General features: G+C 35.5%; 3 protein-coding genes across 8 annotated transcripts; 1 reads left to right on the top strand and 2 right to left on the bottom strand.

Moving 5' to 3' along the window:
• Nucleotides 1-77: 77 nt before the first annotated feature.
• LOC120270910 (respiratory burst oxidase homolog protein C-like) lies at nucleotides 78-4,550 on the bottom strand. Its single transcript, XM_039277989.1, has 11 exons — nucleotides 3,926-4,550; nucleotides 3,677-3,836; nucleotides 3,454-3,502; nucleotides 3,189-3,302; nucleotides 2,632-3,063; nucleotides 2,177-2,563; nucleotides 1,859-2,070; nucleotides 1,658-1,760; nucleotides 1,454-1,533; nucleotides 616-1,124; nucleotides 78-533 (listed from the first exon to the last, which is right to left on the bottom strand). The coding sequence occupies exons 1-11, from the start codon at nucleotides 4,470-4,472 to the stop codon at nucleotides 424-426; spliced, it is 2,703 nt and encodes a 900-aa protein (XP_039133923.1). The 5' UTR covers nucleotides 4,473-4,550; the 3' UTR covers nucleotides 78-423.
• A 2,851-nt stretch (nucleotides 4,551-7,401) lies between these two features.
• Nucleotides 7,402-11,671, top strand: LOC120269966 (OVARIAN TUMOR DOMAIN-containing deubiquitinating enzyme 12-like). 6 transcript variants are annotated; one of them, XM_039276954.1, is made up of 12 exons: nucleotides 7,402-7,524; nucleotides 8,052-8,214; nucleotides 8,291-8,440; nucleotides 8,835-8,908; nucleotides 9,618-9,672; nucleotides 9,783-9,857; nucleotides 10,106-10,179; nucleotides 10,270-10,318; nucleotides 10,407-10,454; nucleotides 11,143-11,227; nucleotides 11,313-11,369; nucleotides 11,458-11,671. In XM_039276954.1, the coding sequence occupies exons 3-12, from the start codon at nucleotides 8,357-8,359 to the stop codon at nucleotides 11,502-11,504; spliced, it is 648 nt and encodes a 215-aa protein (XP_039132888.1). In that variant the 5' UTR covers nucleotides 7,402-7,524; nucleotides 8,052-8,214; nucleotides 8,291-8,356; the 3' UTR covers nucleotides 11,505-11,671. The 6 variants fall into 6 exon arrangements, with proteins under 6 accessions (XP_039132888.1, XP_039132885.1, XP_039132883.1 ...); XM_039276951.1 differs by having other exon boundaries at nucleotides 8,356-8,440; XM_039276949.1 differs by having other exon boundaries at nucleotides 8,052-8,440.
• A 2,507-nt stretch (nucleotides 11,672-14,178) lies between these two features.
• Nucleotides 14,179-15,653, bottom strand: LOC120269926 (probable BOI-related E3 ubiquitin-protein ligase 3). The gene is made up of 3 exons (XM_039276895.1): nucleotides 15,407-15,653; nucleotides 14,915-15,260; nucleotides 14,179-14,816 (listed from the first exon to the last, which is right to left on the bottom strand). Exons 1-3 carry the CDS (start codon nucleotides 15,463-15,465, stop codon nucleotides 14,217-14,219), a joined length of 1,005 nt encoding a protein of 334 aa, XP_039132829.1. The 5' UTR covers nucleotides 15,466-15,653; the 3' UTR covers nucleotides 14,179-14,216.
• Between the last annotated feature and the right edge of the window lie 9,324 nt (nucleotides 15,654-24,977).

The raw sequence follows: 24,977 nt of genomic DNA on the forward strand, positions 1-24,977 counted from the left end.
ATATATTAATATATATCTTCTCTGTTTGCAGGGAAAAAATAAAAGTGTGAGTAATTGACATTTTATGAAAAAATAAATACGAAATGAACTTGTAGGCTCGAAATATATCATTTCTAGAAGGTGAAATATTCTGATATGACAAGTGGGAACCTAGTTGTATACACTATACACCACGCAGTTACCTTGTAACTTGTACAAATATATAAATATATACATTGGGAGTTGAACAACCCATTTGTCCTTGGTGGGTGAACACTTCATGTTACCCTATATTTTATGTTAGTATTCCTTGGGATGGTGGCCCAAACTCTCCACTAAAATAACTCAAAACAATTAGGTCAGCTAGATTCATAAACAAAGTTGTTGGGGGAGATTAATTAAGTTAGAAAATTTTTTATTAGGACGTGGTTAATCAGAACCTAGCTAAAAGTTCTCCTTGTGGAAGTCAAACTTGGTGGACGTCTTCCTGGAAAAATCCAGCGCAAGCTGGTGTAACTCCTTAGTCAACCCAGCGGCTCCACAATAGAACACGCCTGCAAGTAATTACACGAACTTATTAATTAGTACAACAAACACTAGTAGTATGTAGTATGCACAAGAGGCACATAGACGTACCAATGCGTTGGTCACGGTGTGCGAGTGCGATGCGTTTGTAGACATGGCGCCAATCGGGTCGGGCGAAGTGGGACTTGACCCGAGTGCCGGACACGATGTCGACGCCGTGCTTAGCATGGTTGAGTGACTGCAACATGGCGATCAACGCGGAGCGCGCGTCGCCCTCCTCGTACACGCTGGTGCAGTAGTTGTGCAGTTCTATGGCGCCTTTCTTGTCAGCCTCAGCCACTTCGTTCATCACGCCTTTGAACCAATCAAAGGACCCTTGTTCTCTTGTCACCCAGTAGAAGTAGGCTCTTCTGGTCTTGAATGAACGGCTCCCTCTGTGATTGGTGGTGCTTGTGTTGGTGTGTTCACTGTCTAACAGCTTCATGTTGTTAACGATGTCTTTGAGGATGCTGATGAATGGAGTGGCGCCTATCCCCAGCCCCACTAACAGTACCACTTCGTATTTCTCATAGTCTTGTGCCGGTGCACCGTACGGTCCATCTATTAGCACCCTTGGGAAGCTGAATCCATCTCATGGGATCAATTAATCCACTAGTTTTTTTTTACTTAATTAATTAGTTAGTTAATATTTCATCGTCAATCAATTAGCTAGCATTATTCAACTTGAACGTGGTGCGTGCGTGAATGTGGGTAGTAGCTAGTAGTACACAGAATGAATATATATATATATATATATATATATTAAGGGCAGTGGATGCCAGAGGGACATATGGTTACCTTACCCACCATCTGATCTAACTATTAAGATGAGCAAGTAATGCCTATCTAAAAAGCTAAGCTTGTGAATTATAATAACGAGAATGGTTAAGGAGATTTATTAATTACTTACTTTGGGCAAGGTGAGTTGGCTCTGTGATCATAGTCCGCTCTTAAAAGACCGCTTTTTCCTCCGGTTGGTGGTTGGCACACCTACTCACAGACATTTAGATGAAGTGATCAATTAATTCCCCATTGACAAAACATGGTTAAATTTAGGAAAGAGCTACATGCATGCATGCATGCAAGTAATTAAGTGGGTGGCGGTGATACACACCTCCGAAAAGACCGCTCTGAGTTGTCGAGTCCAGTCGCCCAGCGTTCGTATATGTACGCTGAGATAGTCATCTTGAGGAGCCGACGTGATGGAGAATGGATGCCTGTTTTCAATTGATATTATATATATATATATATAAGTATATGGGAGCAGAGACTCAAAATTAACTCAATATATAAGTAAACAATAGTTGGTACCAACCATTCAAAGGGAGAGACAGCAGCACAGTTGACGAATATGTATTGGCCACTCCTGTATTTGAAGCCATGTGGCTTTGACACATGCAAGGCCAGCACGTTCCCTGAGTACACCGCCACCTTCAGTATCCTCACTGGTCTAACACTCGACCTCAATGCTCTTATCAACCTCTCGCTCCCGTAAAGAATCACCGGAACAGACAAATACATCCATGTCTACCAACCAAAATTCACATCTATATATATATTAGACAATAATAATAATAATAATAATGCAATTAAAATAAACAATATAATAATTAATATACATATACTCACGTACCGTCTTCTTGTACCATTTGTGGGTGAGATAGAGGAAGAAACCATGGACGAAGAGAAGAACATAAACGATGACAAAGAGGTGGTGAGAATACCAGAAGGCATTGAAGCCGGTTAAGCGTCTGAACGGCCCAGGGAGGTTTAGTCTACCTCGGCGAAACCAAGGCATAGCTAGAGTGAAAGCAATGAACATTAGAATGACCATGATAATCCCAGTCCAACCTTCTGTTCCTTTAACGAACCACCAAAAGTTATCCGGCCTGGTCTCCCCGAAATACGGCTTCATGGGGATATACTCCTGGTCACTGGCGTGCAGAAGCCTAGGGAAGTCACATGTCAAATGCACTATACCATGCACTGCTACACCTACCGCTATACCCGCCGCAATCACCTGCGTACACACATTCATTCATTCATTCATTCAATGTCTACTTAATTAATTAAAGATAAATATTTTACCTTGTGGAAGTTGAGATTGTCATCAAAAGGGACGATGAAGGAGAGCTTGGTCTTATTACGGAGCCAGGTGATGGTGTTGCGGCAGACGGGGAGGAGAATGAGTGCCATGTTGAACTTGAGCGTCTCTGCAGCGCCTTTAGCTGTGCACACACAGTAACCCATGATGTGGTACACAGCCCGGCGTCTGTACTGAATGAACTTCCACGTGAACAGTGCGAAGCATATGAAGAGCCACAGAGCCAAAACCCAGGCTCGTTTCCAGTTGTCTTCCATGAAGTAGCGGCCACGTTGGTAGTAGCGTTTCATGGGATTTGGTTCCAGAGTTGGTTTCAGCTTTTGACTCAGCATATGGCTTAGGTTCCGACTGTTGCCAGTTCCTCCACGCGCTGTTTGGTTCGGTGCTTGTAGTAGCAATGTCTCCAGGTTGTATATCTGTGTATAAATTAAATTAAATTAAATTAAATTAATAATATTTTGGTGATCAATGAGAGTTTATTTTAATTTGTTCCAATTTGAAGTTGATCCCATTATAGTATACACATATATGTTTTACCAACCTCGACGTAGCCGAGATTATTCGGGTCAAGTTCTTCCATTATGAGACGGGCGTACTCTTCTGCTTGTTCTTGGATTTTTGACAGCTTGTTTGCAGATGCACTCACTAAAATTATCTGCCCCACCATTTCAAAATATATTTATTTATTTTTTTCAGAATTATATTATAGACAACCCACTATTAATGCAGTCGTGGTATAGTAGGTAATTCATATATCTATCGTGCCAATGTAATTCACATGCTATAATAATAATAATTTAGAATACCTCCTTGACCTCTTCCTCGTTAATTCTCCCATCAGCGTTCTTGTCAACCCTGTTGTTGGTTTTATTTTTTTTTAAATAAAAAATAAAAGAGAAAAAAAAGAAACAATCAATTGTAATAGTCAGACAGCTAAAAATACGGGGATTCTTTGATATATATATATATATAAACAAAAAACAAAAATAAGAATAAAAGATGGGGGATAAATATATATATATTATATACATGTCGAAAAAGGTCTGGAGGCGGGAATCAAAGCTGGGGTCTGAGATCTGATCCCAGAACTCTCTCAGCTCCGATTTGGTAATCGAATTCCCAATTATATTCCTCTTCCTCGCTAATCCATCGAATAATTCTCCCGCGAATTCCTTTGATTCCTTCATCCCTGCCATTAAATTAAAATAAATAAAAAAGAAATGATCTAGAAAATTCTAAAGATCCAAATATATATTAATTAATGTGGGCATTATGAACCTATGCACTGGCCAAAGAGGGCTCGATGTAGGGCACCATCAACGGCGAGCTCATCAAACTTCTTCTCAATGGCCGGCCATCCGGCGGAGCCATCGGTCTTGCTGATGAACTTGAGCCCCAGGAGAGCATGCGCCGCCGCGGATCTCGACCGATCCATCAGCCCCGGCGATGGTTTTTTCGTCATGGAGGCAAGCCGCCTCAGCTCATGCGACACCTGGCGGATCCGCGACGATGCCGATTTGATCGCCGTCGATCCGAACGACGCCTTCTTCTCCAGCGTCTTCTTCTTCTTCAGCAACGTCACCTCCGGATCCTCGCACTCACCGTCACGCGCCGCCTTCACGCTGTGCACGCCCATCGAATCTTCACGAACGTCGAGCGTGATCTCCACGTACATCTGGTCGTCCCTCGCCGGCGCTGCCTCTGGGAGGTTGAAGCGAGCTCGCTTGTTGAGGGGACCACTGAGTGGGCCACTGCAGCCATCGGAGTCGACGATGCTCAGCTGGTGCTCTCCCGCTCGAGCATCGTCCGTCGCCATCCTCTGCATTCCCGCAGAAACCCTAGATCTCGAAGCCCCACTCCTTCTGTCTGCTTCTCTCTCTCTCTCTCTCTCTGTGAAAATGAAAGGGAGGTTCACAGGCGATTCTCAATGTGAGTTTTATATATATATATATATAGACCTTTTTATTTTTAATTAATTATTAATTTATTACTTAGTAGTTATAAAATTATTAAAATCTATTAATGACGATTGTAGTTTTGATTCTTTAATTTCTTTATGTTTTTACGCTTCTTCCTTTTTCCTTGAGTTATCTTTTACATTTCCATTCACTAAGATTTACTATATATATATATATACGTGGAATAAAAATTGCTTATTTTCTTCGTTACAATTTTTTTTTCATTTAAATGGTAAGGTAATTAATTCCTGTTTTTTAATGGAAAAGTAAAGTTATGGTGCATGTGCAAGAAATGCAGTGAACCTTTTTTTTTAAAAAAAAAATGGAGGTTGACAAACTAAAAAAAAAAGAAAAGAAAAGTTGAATAACATATAAATTTTTTTATTTAAATTTTTATCTGATGATAGTTTTTTCCTTCATGATATGTGGTATTAAATGATGTGGTTTTTATCTTTTCTTTTTTAAGATGGACTTAAATCATAATAACAAAAATCAACATTTAACCGATAATATAATAATTCTTTCAATTGTTTTTCTATTATTTACATTCCATATTAATAAACTGTAAAGAAAGCATATAATATCTGAATATACCATAATAATTAAGGAGATTAACCATAAGGCAAGCAAACTCTACCTAGCAATGGTTTAAGCATTGAAGCTTTGTCTTACCTAATTAGCTTCTATTTTTTATTATTATTATTATTATTATTATTATTATTATTATTATTATTATTTTTTGGTGATCCCCTCTGTCTCACCATCAGTGGATTGAGTGATTTGTAATTCATTTTATCTATATATATATCATATTTGTTCTGACTGTTTTGTTTTTATTTTTTTTTAATATGACAATAGACTAGAATCCAAATAAAAAGTTCAGTAAATTTTTTTTTGTTTTCTTTTAAATCCATTCTCAATTGGTTTGAAAATGAATTATAAATGTTAGATCTTGTTGGGTAGTGAAAAAATTGGCATCAAGTCAAGAGATATGTGGGTTTACATCGCATGTGCTATCAAACCTTGTATGACAAACAGACATATTGATTCTAATCTTTTATAGTTTATATAGGGGGTGTTTGGTATCCGGATTGGGAGGGGATTGGGAATGGAATGATGTATTAATAGTGCCATGCCCATGTTTGGGTGCACCATTAGGCAATGGGAATGGGTTTGGAGAGGGCATGGAGGAGGCATCCTCATGCCCCCCAAAATTGGGGGTAATGAGAGGGGAATGGGAAGGAATGGAGGGTAATTACTTATTTACCCTTTTTTATAAGTTTTATTAATTTAAATAATTATTTGTAATAATTAACATGATTTAATTAATTAAAATATTTAATTATTGTAATTAAAGATAATAATAATTAAAGTAAATAATAATTAATGTGAATTGTTTTAAACTAAATACATGAGGATTACTTATTCTTTGTGGGTTAAAACACAAAATTACCCAATAGTAATAAATAATAGTTGTGAATGTTTGGATGTTTAATATAATAAATAATAATTAAATTATTATTATTAATTAAAATAATAATTAAAATGAAATGATAATAAATAATAGTTAAAACAATAATCCAATTCAAATAACAATTAAATAAATAGTTTTATTTATTATTAAAATAAAAATTTTAATTTAAATATTTAATTATAATATAAATAATACAACTCAAAATATTTTATAATTTAAAATTAATTATTATATAACCTAATATATAATATTTTTTTAATTCATCAAAGGGTATAAAAAGTCATTTTATTATATTTTTTTCTTTTTACTTTTTTTCATTCCCGATCGATTATCCTCTCAATCCTTTACAACCAAACATAGTTTTCATTCCATGCCTTTACCATTCCCTCTCATTTTCATTTCTTCTCCAATCCTCTCCTTTCCATTCCTTTGCAACCAAAACGCCCTCATAAGATATTACTACCGCTATTCAATTCTAATCTTTTGATGTGACTTATTCACAAAATCACATGTTCTTCATTGTGAAATAAAAAAAAAAAAACAATATCTTAACATTTAGTCAAGAACCATCAATTCATAACTCATACCAAGCCAAATTAAGTACTAAATTATTAATTAGCCCATAAATGAACTTAGATGGACCCAACTTTCTAATCAAATCTTCATTGAATGTTCCTCCTCTTCCTATATTATGATCTATAGTTATATAATAATCGCATTCACGGTGGATTAAACGCTCACCACTTCTTTTAAATTTTAAATTAAGAAATGGCTTTGTAAATAATTATGAAATATCTCATGTTAACATATAAATAATCTTAGGAAATTATTGTCTTTAGTTTTTTTTACTTGTACTATTTTAAAATACTTTATTTGATTTTTTTTATATGTTTGTTTAACAATTTTAAAATATTAAATACTTTGTTCCAATTTTACTTTTATAAAGATATATTACTATAATTTTTAATATTTTTTAAATAAAAAGATATAATTAAATTATAAAAAAAATTAATGATTTTTTTATAAATTAAGATAATAATTAATTTTAAATGATTTTTTAATGGATCTAAATTGGTTAAAGTGTAAATTGAGAGTATATTATTGATATATATAATGTATTTTTTCAAGAAATAAACCAATATTAATATAAACAAAATATTAATTGCATATAAAAAAATAACATTATATATATATATATATATAAAAAAATAATAAATATTTAAAAGAGGGAGAGAAAAGACGAAGGGGTCCGGTCGGGACACGGAACTAATAATAATAATAATAATAATAAAGAAGAAAGCTTCAACCTTTGTTCGCTGTTGCTTCGAATGGTTCTTCCTTTATAATCCCCTTGTTTTAATTCTCTCTTTGCATCCAATCTCTTCACCAAGGATTCCATTTTGCTCTCTCTGTCTCTCTCTCTCTCGCTCTTTCGATTCCAATCGGTAAGCACTCCTTTCCCTTTAATCAGTCCATGTTTTTTTTCCCATTCTTTTTCGTACTTTTATTGATTTCCAATTGATTTGCCAGAAGATCGTTGCTTTCTGAATTGTTCTTATCCGGAATCTTTTTCAAGGCAATCATGAATTTGACTGTTTTTAGACCTTTTCAGATTCGTCCTATCAGAAAGTTTGGTGCTTTCTGAAGGTCATACAAAAAGATTAGTTTTTTCCCCTCTATTTTCCTTGAAAGGAAATGCAGTCTCACATCACATGATTAGAAATGCAATGTTAGCATTATTTACTGCTTTGTTATTCAAGAAATCATTTATATAAAGCCAAGTTCAATTTATTATTATAATTTTTTTTATTGTCTGCAAATGATTGTAAGTATGTCGATCTATTTTTCTGTCTCTAGAACTTATTTAGTAAATCTATGGCATGCACGGTGCAGTTTTCAGGAGAAGTCTTCATATGTAGGCTCTAATTTCTTGTTTAATTCAATTGCTAATTTGTTGTTGTTGTTCTAACAGCACAAATTAATGATGCGTGTATTATCACTTGAAGGAATTTGCCATTGCTTGTTTTCTTATTGATGATTAATAATTCTCCACCTTCCGGGAAGATGTGATTGACCATTTCCTTAATCCATTCTGTGAATCTCTTCGAAATGGCAGGGCAAGAGGCGTGTGTTCTGTAAGCAAGTTTCAGTTGATATATAGTGTTTAAACTTGTATATTACTGAGGTGTCATTATGACCCATATGCATCAGTATGGAGGTGATTGTTCTAGCTCTAGTTCCCTAAGCAGCCGAAACAATGGTACTGATGATGACAGGATGATTGCTGTTGTTCTTTCGGAAGAGTATGCTAAGTTAGATGGAGCAGTTGCTAAACGCTTGTCAAGCCTACCTTCCATCCCTGTAAGATGTTCTTTCTTGTTTCTTGAAGCGTTTCTCTTCTTTATTTGTTTTTGCATCTGGATAATTGAAGCAGATGATTAACTTAACTCTGCCCTGCTTCGAAAATCAAAATGTTCTTCAGTTCACTATTAATTCTGTTTAGCCATTGAGTTCCAAGTTTAGATACATTCGTTTTCTTTCCTAATGTATGAATGGTTGCCCTCTGAGAACATTCAAAAAGATTTACCTGATATTGAATAGCATCCTTTTTTCCGTGTATTGGTTGCTTAATGTGTGAACAGTTGCCCCTTGATTACAATTGACATTATCTATAGACTATAGCATTCTCTTTGTGGGGTATTAGTTTGTAAATGTTGTATTGATATGATCAAGTATGTGGTTTTTCTATATGCAGCACGTCCCACGTGTGAATACATTCATACCAACGCTAAGCGATGCTAGTTTAGATCACCAACGCCTGCTTCAAAGGTACTATTACTACTTCGGCAACATGTTTTATTTATGGAAACCTATTCATTTAAAAAGTGGTGTATCAATTATTAGATCAGACAGCATTTGACATTATACGTATGTGGGTTTGTCCACATTTTCCTTGTTCTTGGTTGGAGTACGCTGTTTACTTTTGTTTCATTCTGAGACGTTTTGTTCAGGGTAGGTTTTTACATAATAACATGAATTGCACTGTATGAGACTGCACAAATAGGCATGCCCCGATGCAATTTCTTGGAATTTTTTGCGTGGGATACCACTTTTGCTCAACTTGTTGATAATTAGTCATTTAAGTTGTATTCATGCTAAGGTAGATGAATGATAGGCATCTTCAGGTTATAAAGAGATACATAATGTGATCATCAACTTGTTTCAAATTACTTTGTTATTGACCATCCCATTTATTCGCTATACCAATTTGTATTCACCTACTTATCTTAATTGCAATATATGTATTGTACATAACATACATATATCTGAAAACTCATTTCCTGGTTCTAGTATTTGAGATAATTGTGCTTACATATAAAGTTCTTAGAGTTATCACTGTGATTCCCAGGAGCCCAGAAACTCTAAATTAGTGCTCTTCTTCGCATTAGGCCTTGAAATGAGCTAAGGTTTATTAAAATATATCTTCCACAGCTTCTGATTCTAATTTGGATAATTTGAAATCTATAATCTTTGCCAGGATCAATGCTTATGGCTTAGTTGAAGTGAAAGTCTCTGGTGATGGAAATTGTCAGGTTTGTTCATGATTTTGCTCAACACAATGGGATCACTGAGGACTCTAAAGTGCAAATTATTGAAAATTCGGCATTGAACTCTTCAGCTAATTTCTTTCTCCATCTTGTAGTTCCGTGCACTATCAGACCAATTGTACAGATCACCAGAACATCACAAACATGTGCGGAAAGATATTGTAAAGCAGGTGCTTATCTCGTCTCCTAAACAGCCTAATTCCCTTGTTTTATGATGCTGTGTTTATTATTCTAGATTCTCTCAGATAGTATAAAGTTCTGGTAAAACTCTTATTCACTGCCTGCGAACACTCCGTTTGTCCTTTCTGCATGAACCTGCATCTTATAATTGCAAACTGCAAACTTTTGCTACATTAGAGTTCATTTCTGGAAAAATTCACTGGAGATATTCTTACAGTGTGAATCACTTTTATTTCAGCTTAAAAAAAACCGATCTTTGTATGAAAGCTATGTTCCTATGAGGTACAAACAATACTACAAGAAAATGTCCAAGTATGATAATTTTCCTTATCTCAGAATATCATTCCACCAGATTTTTCTACTATTAGTATAGTTAATATACTGATGCATTGAAACATACAGGATTGGTGAGTGGGGCGATCATGTTACATTACAGGCTGCAGCTGACAAGGTTTGATAGTTTTCTCCTGCATGTTTATCATGACTTGCTCTTAAATGTCATTGATAATGTCAATGTTGTTTTTGGTGCATGTCATCAGAGTAGAAAATGTAGTTCTTGCATCCTCCAAGATGGCACTCTTTTCCAGGTTGTACACAGAACATTGCAGCATATATACATTGAATTAGTTGCATTCATATCTGATGATGCTTACTTGTATATCTTTAAGAGATGCTGTATTTATGTCAGGCCTGTTTTTAAGTGGTTTATGGGATAGAGTACTATGTTTTACATAGATCTTTTCATTTTTTGAAAAAAAATATTTTTTTCAGGAATGACATTATATGGGAATTGTATGATCATCTTTTGAGAAGTGAGTTTTATGAATGTCTCGGGAGTGTTTAGATTCATTAGTATTCTTTTTATGATTTAATATAACCCTCAACCCAATCCCACCCTATTTATATTCTTTTAGTAGATTAATCAATGAGTGGCCGTGCATGAAAATTGGTTTTAATCTTTTTTTTTATGAGAAGGTGAAGTAGGACATCATTTAAAAGATTTATGTCAGGTTGGATGGTTTCCTTTGGCTGATATTGGAATATAATAAAATAGAGTGTTAGTGTATCCAAGCTCATAATTCATACAAATTAAAAGTTATAATTGTTCTAAAAGCTATAACCTCTCAAACTCTTGATCATTTTGTAACATTATTCAATTTTTCTACATAACTTGTATCATTCTTGGATGTACGATGTTTTTAATTTTACTTATCCATTTTTCACATAATCATGAAAAACATTAAGGTTTCTGATTCAACTTATGTGCATTTGCAGTATGAAGCAAAGATATGTCTTCTAACTTCATTTAGAGATTCTTGTTTTGTCGAAATTGTTCCACGACAACAGCCGCCTCGTAGAGGTAGCTGCTCTTTGATCTTCGCATGATCTAATTACATCAACTGATACTGACACATGTATTTTCTAATTACTTAACCATCTTACAGAGCTATGGCTGAGTTTCTGGTCAGAGGTGCACTACAATTCGATTTATGAATATCGAGGTCTGTTCCAATTTAAACAATACATTTCACGTGTTATTCTTGATGAGGAAATTTACCATTTACTTTATTACTCTTTAATATTCTGCAGATCTTCCCAACCGATACAAACCAAAGAAGAAGTACTGGCTGTTTTAGAAGAGATTAGATTACATATCAAGAAGATGTAGCATTGTGTTCCTCTGTATATACTTAAAAAAACAAACCTTTGTTGTTTTTTTTCACTTACATCATCTCATACTGGCCATGTTCAAACAAAAATCAACAGTTCATGATTCTTTATTATATTATTTTTTAAATCATCATCATCATCATCTCTGATGATAACTATCATTCCTGGAAAGGCCATTGTTTTGTTGATGAAAATGTGCAAAGCATTGGAGTGAAAGATCCCTCTTATTATTTGTTGTTTCTACAGCTTTATGTGTCAATCATCAATAATAAAGAGTGTCCAAAAGCACCCAAGTCTTTCACATAATTAACTAGACCAGTGGTTCAGTCAACAGTGGATCTGCATTTGGTGATGTTCCATTTACAATAGACTGGTTTCATTATTCAACTCACAATAACTAATGAAAAGCATAGTTTGGTCCTTAGCCGGCTTAGACCACTGCTCAAAAGCTTATATTATTATTGTTATAATTAAAGAAAGAGAGTGGACGTTCAGATGTACTCTCTTTTGCTTTTATGAGTCAACAGTAACACAAATCGTCTTGGTTCAGTTCACTGCATTGCCAGACCAATAGGACTATTTCTAGTACTGTATTCTTTTTTTTTACCATGCCATATTGCCATGCTTACAAGATATACTTGATTTGTATTTATAATAATAATATAATTTGTGATTGATGGATTCCATGTAGAATAGGGAGGATTATAGAGTTGAGTATAAACAGAACATTATTTACTTTTACCTTGTACTTGCTTGTTGTTTGACAGATAGACAGGGATAAAGCAGGTGAATAAATGTGGGATTCTGGCATGGTTTTTTTGTTTTGTTTTTATAATTATTAATTAAATAGTTAAGAGATGAAGAAGACATGCACTTTCAGAGAACCTGTCAAATGCTTTTGATTACATTGGGAAGGCAATGGTGCAATGGTGCAATGGTGGTGGTGGTGGTGGTGGGTATTGTTTAGAGGCAACTATGATGCAGTCCATTGACCTGTGTCTCCTTTCTTTCTTTCTATCTTTGTTCATATTGTTGCTTTTGCTTGAGGTTTTGGGGTTCTATTCCTACTAGTCTAAGTTAGAGGTGACTGATTAGGAAGGACAAGACCCTTTCCCTATTTTGTTCATAGCTGTGAAGGAGAAGACTCCAAACATGCATACAAAAGGACACCCTCGAATCACTCAATTTTGTCCCTAAAGGAATCGCCACTTATAAATCAATAAATAAACAAATAATTTCTTATTCTTTTTTTATTTCTTGACAACATAGCTTGTGAGAGGTTTGGTTTGGTTTGCTTTGTATTGGAATGTGGAATGATGTCTCATTCTACTATTCATTTTACACACTTTACTTGTTTATTTATTTAGATATCTTTCAAGGCAATACAATACATGCAACTTTGTACTAGTCTTGTTGATGTTTTCAGAGTGGTGTTGCCGTATTGGACCATTCCTAGTGGCTCCCACCCTCACCCCTTCCTTATCCTTTAATTTAGAATTAAATGCACTAATGTGTAATCAGTCCTTTCTAATTTTTTAATTTTTCTTCTCTTTGGATTGCTGTACTCCATATGACAATTACTGCTATCTTATTATTATTACTATTTTCCCTTTGTTTCTTTAAAAACATTATCCAACATAATCTCTAGACTTCCTAAAAGCAAAAGAGAAACAAAATCTCTGAACACAGGGTGTGTGATCATGTCGGGAAGTGAGTGATATATATATATATAGATATCAATTATGCAAAGCTCACGCAAGCATATGATAATTGCAATAAATGAAATATATAGCATCCAACACCTCAAGACAAATTGTCTTATTCAATTTACTGATGTGCAAGTAAAACCTAATGGAAATTGATTTTTTTTTGGTTGCAAGTGACATCTATAAGCAAAGCAAAGCAAAGCAAACCCCTAGTATTGGCCATCTAATCAAATGGGACTTGTCATTACAAATAATAACAAAGATGGAAGGCAGACCAATAACCACAGGTCACCAGTCTTAGCCATTCTCATCTACAATTCACTTCCACCGTCAGAAAGCAATCAATAATAGTTGGTTCACTGCTGCTGACATGCATATCTCAAGATGGAAATTTATTTTTTTTTATAAGTGGCTAGTAAAAGCACTAGCAGAAGGTTTGTTTATATATATTATATATATATAAACATAGATAGGGTGGTCTTGGACTCAACCATCCCATCATATAAACAAATCACTTTCATGCTTTCAGCGATGGGGATTCTATCGCACTGCTCACTGCTAAGCAACAACACAAGTTGTTGTTGTAGTACCGCAGGGTGCGTGGTGAGTAGAGTTAATAACATGCCATGTGGATGATTGTGCTTGAGGACCATCATCAATATAATATAAACTAAGCTCCAGATGAGAACCAAGAGGCCACCACCATCACTACAGACAAAACTAATCACGCCCTCATTCTCTTTCTAGATACATACACACATTAATAATAATCGAAGAAAAGAAAAAGGCAATTAATTAACTTAGAAATTAACTTAAAAAAACAAAAGAGAAGAGTTCTATGGTGAAAGAAAGAGAACATCTACAATTAACAACAAGTATTTTGGTTTGTAGGCTGGTGGTATTTTTTCAGTTCATGCATCATAAGGCTAAAACACAAAAAGAACCAAAAGTCCTATGGTAAAGAAAGAGTAATTAGAGAGATTGAAGGTGAGGGATAATGACATGAAGGCTGGCATTCTTGGGAGACCTGCAAACAGGGCAAGTATCCAGAGCTGAAGCGCAGTCTTTGCAGAGGCACAGATGTTTGCAGGGGAGTAATAGGACGCACACGTCCCTCTCCTGGCAAACCCTGCAACACTTGATCACGTTCTGGCACAACATCTCTGGGCTTTCTCCAATGCCTTCTTCAACGTCAACCCCAACTCCTGAAGTACCCCTTTTATCCTTCTCTTCACCTTGTAAACAGAATGACTCTTCATCCTCAGCGGTAGGATAACTGATATCACCGCACTCTTTGGTGACTGCTTGGCATTGAATAAGCAGTGCTTGTTCAAGGCTTTCCTTGAGACCAGCTACAATGGCTTCACTGTTCTTTGCAGCAGTGAACCACATCTCCTTCTCAGCATTTAACTGTCCCACCTTCACCTCCAGTTCTAAGTTCCTTTGCACGGCTTTCTGTAGTTCTTCTTGTTTCTCTTGTAGACTTGCAAGAAACTGTTTTTCCAGGACCGAATGAAGCACAGAACAGTGCCTCTTCGCCGATTCCTCCAGTCCCACACGTAGCCTTTCGTTCTGGTGTCCCAACACCAACAACCAAATCAATGATCAATGTCATGATAATCAAACAACAGTCGCTAATGAATGAATGAATGAATGAATGAATTGCTTACGTGTTGACGAAGGAGGAAGTCGACTTCATGAGAGAGATGAGCAGCGAGAAGACCAGGTGCAGTTACTAGTCTCCCACTGGTTGAGGCTCCGGCGGACTCAACCACCCGTGTGTGAGCATCGGATGGATTCGGAGCGAGTTGGTATTGAAACTGATAAGGCAGGGGCATCAATTCATCTCTGTTCCTCTTCCTGGACATAGACATGGACATGGTTGATACAGGATGATTGAACGTTGTTGTTAATTGGCTCTGTGGATCACTTAGCACTGCACCACCATTGCCATTATACATTAACAACCCATTTGCATCCATTGGAGTTGTTGTTCTCCCACTCCCTGCTGCCACCCTGGAACACAAGCACTTGTTAGTGTCTCTTTTTTTGCTCAATTAGGATGTAAATGATGCATCTCCATATACATACATATATATATATATATATATATAATATTCAGAGAGAAAGAGAAAATGAGGGAAGCAGTTTGAGATGAGAACCTGGAGAGGAGGAAATCAGGGGAAATAGGATTGGATGGGTATTGAGCTTGAACGGCCATTGCGGGATGGGCTTGACCAGGCAGGCAGGAAAGATAAGGACCAAAGATAAAAGGGATAGGCAAGATGATGATCAAGGGATGATAGACGCGTTTTGTAGGTTGGAACTTGGAAAGGGTTAGAGAGATTGAGATGGGGGACGAAATGGTGTGAAGGGTGTGGTCATCTTTGTATTTATACACGGAGTCCTGGAGTTGATGCGCATGATTCTCATTAACTTAATGCATTTCGAGGAAACAAATGCCATATCCCATGCCATCACTCCTCCCTAGATTACACTACTATTCCTTTTAATCAATTAATTAATTAGTTATGTCAATTAAATATATTAATATATTCCCACGTTACGTTACCAGAAAGTAATGCGGGTCGTGACAACCGCCGGTCAAAGAAAATTTATAAGCTGGTAAAAAGTAAGTAACGTGGGTATGATATTTTCATATTTGGATTTTGGAGTAGTAGTACTATTTACTACAATTTTTTTATTATTATTAAATTAGATTAAAAGAGGGTGTCAGATATTGGCAGGGATATGCGCAGAAGGCGTTGATAGTGTGGCATCTGATCCGTGCTGTGTGGCGTGCAACGGGTACAGGAGTAATTAAAAGAGAGCACTGGGCGCGCTTCAACGGATGAAGCGGCCTCGGGAATCCGAACCTCATGAACCGCCCAAGAGATGAGCAACAAAACAAATAAAAAGAAAGAGATCTTCATGGCTTTTGCCCACAACTACCGCTCCCATGACTTCATGACTTCTCTCCTTTTCTCACTTGATTTTTGGTTTGGTGAGGAGTGCATGTGGGACCTACCTTTCAATTCATATTTCTTTTATACATACATATGTCATTTTGTGTTAGCTAATTGGTGAGTGAATGAATGAGACATGAATGTGTCCATACATGCATCCATTTGTTACTTGTCATCCATAGGGCGTGCTGCACTTGTACTACTGCATCTCTTCTACCTGCCCCACTTTAAAATGACTACTGTTCTCGTGTCTCAACCATCATCTTACCCCACCATGCAGGGTGTACCACCGTATACATATTATTACAATAATAAAAATAATAAATACAAATATAAATATAAATATAAATATAAATAAAGACGTTAGAAGGAAAATATGAGAACGTGGCAGGTAGGTTGTATTAGCAAAATAGAGAATGGCACGAATTGGTGAAAAATTGACTGACGTTCAATGGCGGGACACGGCGGTCAATACGCGGTGCAGTTCGCGTTTCTCGGGAAAAGTTAAGATGTGGCCAAAAACTGGAGACTTGTTGCTCGTTTTTGGGTCAAACGAGGAGCCGAGTAGGACGGACATGAGACATGAGACATGGGACATGGGACACCCCCCACAACCTCTTTTCCATAATCACGCACATATCTTTATTACTATTTCATTCATTAGTATTTATCCATTAAATCTTTTCTTTCAGTTTCATTTCATTTACTTTGATAACCACTTGTTGTCAGGTTTCCTTTCACCACCAGCATTCATTCCAATCCATCGTGTACACTCTTTTGGTGTTATTTCATCATCTCTTTTGTTATTATATATATATATTTATATTTTTTTTCTCAAAAGGAAAGTGTAATGAAATTAACTTGACTTGCAACTTTTCTCTGCTTTTCTTTCCCTTCCCTTGCCTTCCCCATGCTGTATCTCTCTCACCCTTTTTGATGCTTCCAACCATTTTCTCAAGGAAAGAGTATGGGGGGCATGGGGAATTGGATTCCAACCCAAAGACTCAGGGGGTGTCTTTTTCTAATAGTACTCCTTAATTAATGTGTTGGTATATATATATGTATTTATTTATTTAAAGATATATAAATGGGTTTGGGATGACAAGCTTCTCTTCTCTCATGTCTCTATCTTTTGATTAGCTAAGAGGGCTTTTGTTATTCTGGACAACTTTTCTTCAAGGGGGTTGAACCATTCATATCGCCTTTCCTTACAAGTATCATTCATTCATTGATAATGTTCGTTTTTAGTCTTTTTCTATCCATATCTCTTCTCTCTTTCTCATATTTACTCTTTGGTGGAGAAACAAAAAACAAATGAACTCGTTTTTTTTTGTTGTTTCCTTGGTCTAATTTGTCTGGAAGATTCCTAATTTTATTAAATTCCAGAATCAGAATGCTATCAATATCAATACTTGATGTTGATGTTTGAGCAGTTTGTGGTGAAAACAAATGGAAATTCCAATCTTATCTCACTAGTAATTAATTTAAAACTCTTTATATATGAAATTAATTTTTAATTTTTAATAATGATAAGCTAAGACATATATGAATTGTCAACTTGAAATAATAATAATAATAATAAAAAACCTTACAATATTCGATGCTTTGCTTTGCTTGCGTTATATTATGAATCAATAATGTTCTCCGCCTTTAGAGATTGAAGAAGAGAATTTGTCATAGAATTGATATCTTGCTGCTATTGACTTGGAATATAGTAGAGAACTTATTGAATTATAATGGAATGAATATGCTGCCAACGCAACCCAATCCATATATTATTAATGTTAATATTAAAAAGGGAAAAATGATCCATGGTCAAATGTTGTTGCCGATGGTGGCTTATGCTTAATTAAGTAGTGCTCACATTTAACCAGGAAAAGGAAAGATGCTTCGGCTTCTAGCCAGGCCAGGGTTGTCTTGTCTTGGAAACCCACCAAATAAATGGCCATCAATTCTTTGAATTCATTTTCTATCTTTTCCAACATTAGATGGAGACTATATATAAATAATAATAAATATCATAAAAATGGTGGAACTAACCCACACCCAACTCTCCATTTCATATTACCGTCATGCACTCCACTCTTTTGTTTGGACGCAACAAACATAAATATATATATATATAAATATAGTATACATCAGGCTTTGGCTTTCTTTTCTGAAATCAGTGATCAATCAATCTGTCTCACAAGTCACAATAACGATAACATCAATATGCATAAATAAATAAACAATTCATGACAAGATGTTATTCATATTTCTGCATCTTTTATCAGCTCTGTTGATATATATATATTTTTTGTGTCTCTGCTTATTTATGTTGTTAAAATTGTGGTTGTAGAAACTGTAGAAAAGTTGGGCAGAGCTCACGGTATACACACCCTCTGTCACACCCATCATCCACATCATGCCAACCATGCTTTGCATTTGCATCTGCTTTGCTTTGAAAACTTTTGTTTGCTAGCTTAGAACTTCTCTCTCTCTCTCTCTCTCTCTCTCTCACATACACACGCACATAATACACACAACCCTTTAATTTGTCAAATTGAAATGTTTGGTTGTGTTGTGACCCCACCAAAAGAAACCGTACAAAAGACACATCCAGACAGAAAACAATGGAAAAGAAAAGAAAAGAAAAGAAAAGAAAAATATATAGTAAAACATAAATGAATAAAGAAATCAGAGTAAAAGAAAAAGGGAAAGCATTGATAGGAGGAAACAAGCAAGCAAAGCAGGCAAAGAAAGATATGCAGATACGCCAGTTGATTGAATGAGATTTATTAGAATGCCGTGGTGTTGGGTGGGACTTGTTGCCAGTGACAACAGACAAAGACAGGTATCAAATATCAAAGCACTAACCTAATACCATCTCATGACCTCACTCAATTAATTAATACATCCAATTACAATATTCATTAATAATAATAGTAAAGAGAGATGAAACTTTAAAGGATAGTTGGATTCTGATGCTGACTTGAGCACAGGGGATGATGGTTGATGAGTGTTGTGGGGGTCCACACAAACATATAGACCTGCAGTCCTTTGCCAAGAAAAGGAAAGCTCCTTTTTCTCCTCTTTCTTTTTTATTTTTCCTTTGCCTTGCTTTGCAGTTGCAGCACCATAAGATAGAGTACCATTTAACCCAGTGTTACTATTACCACCAGCAGCAGCAGCAGCAGCAGCACCACCACCATCAGCCTTGTCTCACTGTTCTTACAGTCTTACTGTTGCATAGACTTATCCTCCAAGGACTAAGGACCCTCCTATTCGTTGTCTAGTTGTCCTGCTCTCATTGGCTCATCTTCTTCTTCATCTAAGATACTGTAAATATTTTTTTGGCTCAATATAATTAATTAAACATCTGGCTAGTTGTTGAATTCATTTGTTGTATTTGATTAAACGATGTATGTACTATTATTATTTCTTGCGTGGTCCAAAACAACAGCAACAACAACGCGGTGGTTGCTGAAGAACGAACCATTTATTTGTCTGTGACGACGAACACAACACAACGCTTGTGCTTGCATGTGTTTGATTCAAAATAAGAGCTGCCTCTGGCCTGGTCCAGGTCCAATATTATTCTTGAATTGAGGGCCATGACATGGACTCATACCAACCCAAATCATATTGTCGACAATAATAAATAATTATATATAAATCTGCTCTCTTTGTTGTGTATATATATATATATATATGTATTTTTTTTTCTATATCATCTTCAAATTAATGTTCATATCTTGGATTGATAGATAAATAGATAGATAGATGAATGGAACTATGGAAGGATGGCATTTATTATTGGCTATGCTTTCTAGATCAATAATGACATAAGCCAAAACCGTCTGTCTAATTGTTTGGGTCCTGAACCCCTTAGCCCCCCAGCATTTACTTTTTGATTTCTTTTGCTTTTCTAGATGATGAGAACATTGGAAGATGGAGGAGCATTTGCGTTTGTTGAGCATGGCTACATGCTACATGCTACATGCTACACTACACATGCTGCTCACGCCTGCCCGCTACTCACGCTATTCTCTTCTGCACCGTTGACTTGGTCATTCTTTGTTGGATATCTATATCTATATATATATATATATATATGTATTTATATTTATATAATCAATGATGATGATGATGACGAGGATCTTGAAATTTTGCTCAGTATTCATGATGTCCTTTTTGATAAATGCTTGGTGCTTGCTCCACGGACGGTTCATTTTCATATTGACCTTTTTATATAACCGGCTCCGGCTGCTTTGTAGTTGGTACAATAGTATCATATATAAATAAATAAATTAATAATAATAAATTCTATAATTTCTACGAATGTGAACATCATCTGTTAATAGAGTTTTTAAAAATAAGTCAAAGTCATTCATCCCGTTCGGATGTTTTACGTGACTATTTCATATTCTTTTGGGGAGAAAAAAAAATAAGGTCAGTTTGAAAACCATAGAGAGGTCTGTTTCACCTCATCCCTGGTGGGAGGAATTTCCTACTTTGTACTGTCTTTTCCTATTTAATAAATCTGTGGTTTATCCACATTTATTTCAAAAAAAAAAAAAATCATAGAGAGGTATTAAACCGGTGAGAGTTTAAACCTTTTATACGGATCCCAATAACCCAAAGTAGAGATGTTTGAAGCATTAAATCCATATATGTTCATTGATTAAATAAATATTTATTTCTTTGTAAAATAATAATAATAATAATAATAATTAATATTGAGATGAGATTAGAATCATTTAGCTATGAAGAATTTCATTATTTTATACGTTTGTTTTTGCATAAAAGTAAAGGTAACCTGTGAATGTTTACAAATATATTTATTTTATATTAGTTAGAATATTTTCACGTTTTACATATCAAAACCGTTTGTTTTATGACTTATGAGTCATTAATGAGACCCTTACTAATTGTTGAATATGTGGAGGCATGGCCCATTTTGGAAGGCCATAGAAGTCCCAATTCTAACCAGCCTGCAAGTCATGTATGTATTGTATATATAGCAAATTGATGGAATAATAAGGCTTGCTAGATGCCGTGTTGACCCACTGTGTTCTTTCTTTTCGGCCCAACTCAGAGTTCTAGAAAGGTTACCAACAGAACTAAGATTTCATACCAACCTGTTATTTAACTTTGAAGTTGAATATATACATACATACATATATATATATATATATATATAAAGAGAACTGAGATTTCATACCGACCTGTTATTTAACTTTAAAGTTGTATATATATATATACACTACTGTTGAGCATGTCACGATATTATTTTAAAACATAAATTTACATATAACCGAAAGAAAATATGAACTAAGATTTTTATAATAAATAACTGTGAAAAATTCAAAATAACAATAATGGATCAAATTAATTTCATAATTCTATGGGCAAATCAAAATTAGGGAATATAGCATCTTCATTAAACTGAATACATAAAAACTAGTGTTGCTAGGCTTGGATGAATTATAGAGGCTTTGGTTCACTATAGCTGCACATCATCGGATAATTTTGATTCTAGACTAATATGGTGATAATTGTCACATGGATAAGGGTAAAAAATAACGGAAAGAAATGAAAATAACCGACAAAACATCCTATAATAATAGAGTTAATTGTGATCTTTGCTTTCCTAAGACATTCCCCTGCTTTGTTAAATTCTCTAATGTTCTTTTGGCCTTACTGAAGTAGAAGAATACTTAGGCCACTTCATGAGTTGATACTATATTGCAGTGGCCATCTTCAACATCACTGAAGCAACTTCATGAGTTCCTTGTGTTGAGTGGGTACTATCAGAAATAAATCTCAAGCATTATACATAAGTGGCCAAGCCTTTAACAGATTTGTTGAAAAAGGATAATTTTCACTAGAACACTAATTAAGGTAGTAATTCAAAGCTCTTCAACTAGTTGTAACCACAACACTGGTTCTCAAGCTTTTAGATTTCTCTCAACCATTCATTGTGGAGAATGATGCATCACGATTAGGCATAGGAGCAATACTAAATTAAGTGGCGCCCTTAAGATATTTACTCCAGGATAGTAGGAACAGAATAATGACCGAGTAAAATTAAAACTTTGACAACAGACGAACTAAATAAGATGTACCAATTTATAACACATTAGACAATCTACATCCACAATGATATTACAGGATGATCTAGGAATCATGTATGGTATCTTTAAACCTATTAGTCAAGAGCTTAAATGAACATATAAATGTTAATTGATCATAGTTTAATCTTTTTTAATTTTTTTGTTTTTTTGTTTTGGTATTTTGGTAAATTAAATGCAAAACTCATTGGAATGGTTCGATCTAGGCTCAGTCCTTGGAAAGCAAACTACCTATCCCTTGAAGGTCGCCTAACTCTCATTAATTCTGTGCTCTCTACTATCACAGTTTATTGGATATCGGTCTTCAAACTTCCCGCCTGGGTAATCAAAGATATTGATCAAATTCGAAAAGATTTTCTTTGGAAAAGTCCTGACCTGAGCTCCAAAGGAATCAGACTGGTTGCCTAGAATAAAATCACCAGACCCCGCTAAATGGGAGGTTGGGGAATCCTCAACCTTCAGGAATTTAATAAAGCTTTACTCTGGAAGTGGTGGTGGAAATTATCTTGTAATCCAGACAGTAATTGGGCTAAAATAATTCACTCTAATTACTCAATTGGTAGCCCAAACGGAATCCTTTTCCACAACCCACCTAGAAACAAATCTTTCTTTTGGGCAGGAGTGAATTCTACTTTACTTCCCTTCTGATCCTGTATACACAAAATCATCAGAAACGGTTCAAACACATCCCTTTGGTTTGATCGTTGGCATGATGGACAACTGCTCAAAGATCTCTGGCCAACACTTTTTACGGATTGTACATCTCCTTGGATAAATATTAGACAATTCATCCAACTTATTAATAGTCCAGAGGTTCTCTTTCACTCTGCTTCCTCAGACATGTTATCCTATCTATTAGAGATCATTCCTGATTGCTCTCATAGTCAGAAAGATTTCTACTCCTGGGATTTGGAAAAAAGTGAGAATTTCACTGTCAAATCATTTTTTAAATTCCTCATTGATGGTGGAATGCGTAGTCCACATTATTCTCAATTCTGGAAAATCCGCTGTCCTAGCAAAATAACTCTTTTCTGCTGGCTAGCTGGGGAAGATAAAATTCTCACTCTCACAAATCTCTTCAAAAGAGGGTGCAACATTCAAAGCTCCACAGACACCTGTGTTCTATGTCACAAAGCTTCAGAAAAACTTAACCATCTTTTTCTTGATTGTGATTTCTCCAATCGCCTCTGGGGTTTTTTTTCACAGGCCCTTGGTTCCATCCCTTACCCCTCAGCACCGAACCCTTTGGGATCTTATCTCCCGTGCAATCTTGTGGAATATCTGGATTGAACGAAACACTCATATTTTCCATTTGACTGCTTTACCGTTTTACAATATTTTTATTAAAATTGCTAATATGCTTCTCTCTTGGTTCTCAACTGCAGCAGATAGTCAGCAGCCAGTCCTTACTGAAGCTTCACTGAAAATTAAGCTCTCTCTTAACTTCTACAGCGCTAGAGACTCAAATCTTGTTGGGGAGTCAGACCCTGATCATGCGCAGGAGTAGTTGCTCCTTTTGATGGCTTGGACAGGCCTGAGAGACCAGACGGTGTCTTCCTCCTTCCTAGCTACTTCTCTCCCTGCTTTTTATTTTTCTGTTGTTTTTAGTTCCTCTCCTCACTTCTGGTGAGAGATTTTTCTTGTGTTCACTGTCTCTTTTTATTCAATAAAGCTGTGGTTTATCCACATTTATTTCAAAAAAAAAATTAAATTAAATGAAAACAACAACAATATATAAGGACCAATAGGACCTTCTCAAACTTCATGAGTGTCACCTAAACCTTTGAAAAAAGTCAATTGACTTATTAAACCCACTCAAAATTACATATGATCATGTAATCGTTGATATTTAGAATAATAATTTATTTTTTTAATAAAATTACACTTACACCCTCATCTTTTCTCACCCTTCACCCATGCTCGCCCCATGTCCGGCCGTTGCCGAGCAACCAAAGCTCCTTATAAGTCTCTAATGAAGTTACTAAAGAGATCATAGAATATGGCAATCAACTATCTGAAAACCAAGATTTAACACTTGAGATTTCGGCGATCATCGACCAAAACAGTATTTCATCTTTTATAGGAGGATCTCAAACTCAATCTCCTGCTCATTGGCATTACTTTGGAAGAATCGAAACACTTTGAAGACAAGTTGTAAATCAAATAATTAAGCAGCATAAATCAAAATCGCACAAAATCATTAAAACTTATCTCGGGATTCAGAACAAAATCCAAACTCTAAATGTTAAATTTCCATCAAAAACCAATGGTAGCCCCATCGACGATCATAGCTTCTATGAGATCTGACCATCAGTGATTGAGACCATCTTCTCCCCACGTCTTTTTCCCACCTCCACAAGACGATGACAATTACCCTATCATCAGTTTTAAGATGCAAGATAACCTGTTCCAACAATTGTAGGATTGCGCCGTAACTCAGGGTGAATTTGCATATCCAGAATCAACCAAGTTATGGCATCCTAATAGGCAAAGAAATGTTTGTTGTTAGCCAATATCATTACTAATTTCATTTGAAAAGTAAGATCATGTTCTAGTTACCATTTTGAACTTTTAATCCATTAAGCTTTGTAATACCATCTCTTAGAACTTGACTATCATGTGCTGAACTTTTTTACCCAGACAATACGTAT

The sequence above is a fragment of the Dioscorea cayenensis genome, chromosome 10 (genome assembly GCF_009730915.1).
Source record: "Dioscorea cayenensis subsp. rotundata cultivar TDr96_F1 chromosome 10, TDr96_F1_v2_PseudoChromosome.rev07_lg8_w22 25.fasta, whole genome shotgun sequence".
In the NCBI taxonomy this organism is placed as follows: domain Eukaryota; kingdom Viridiplantae; phylum Streptophyta; class Magnoliopsida; order Dioscoreales; family Dioscoreaceae; genus Dioscorea; species Dioscorea cayenensis.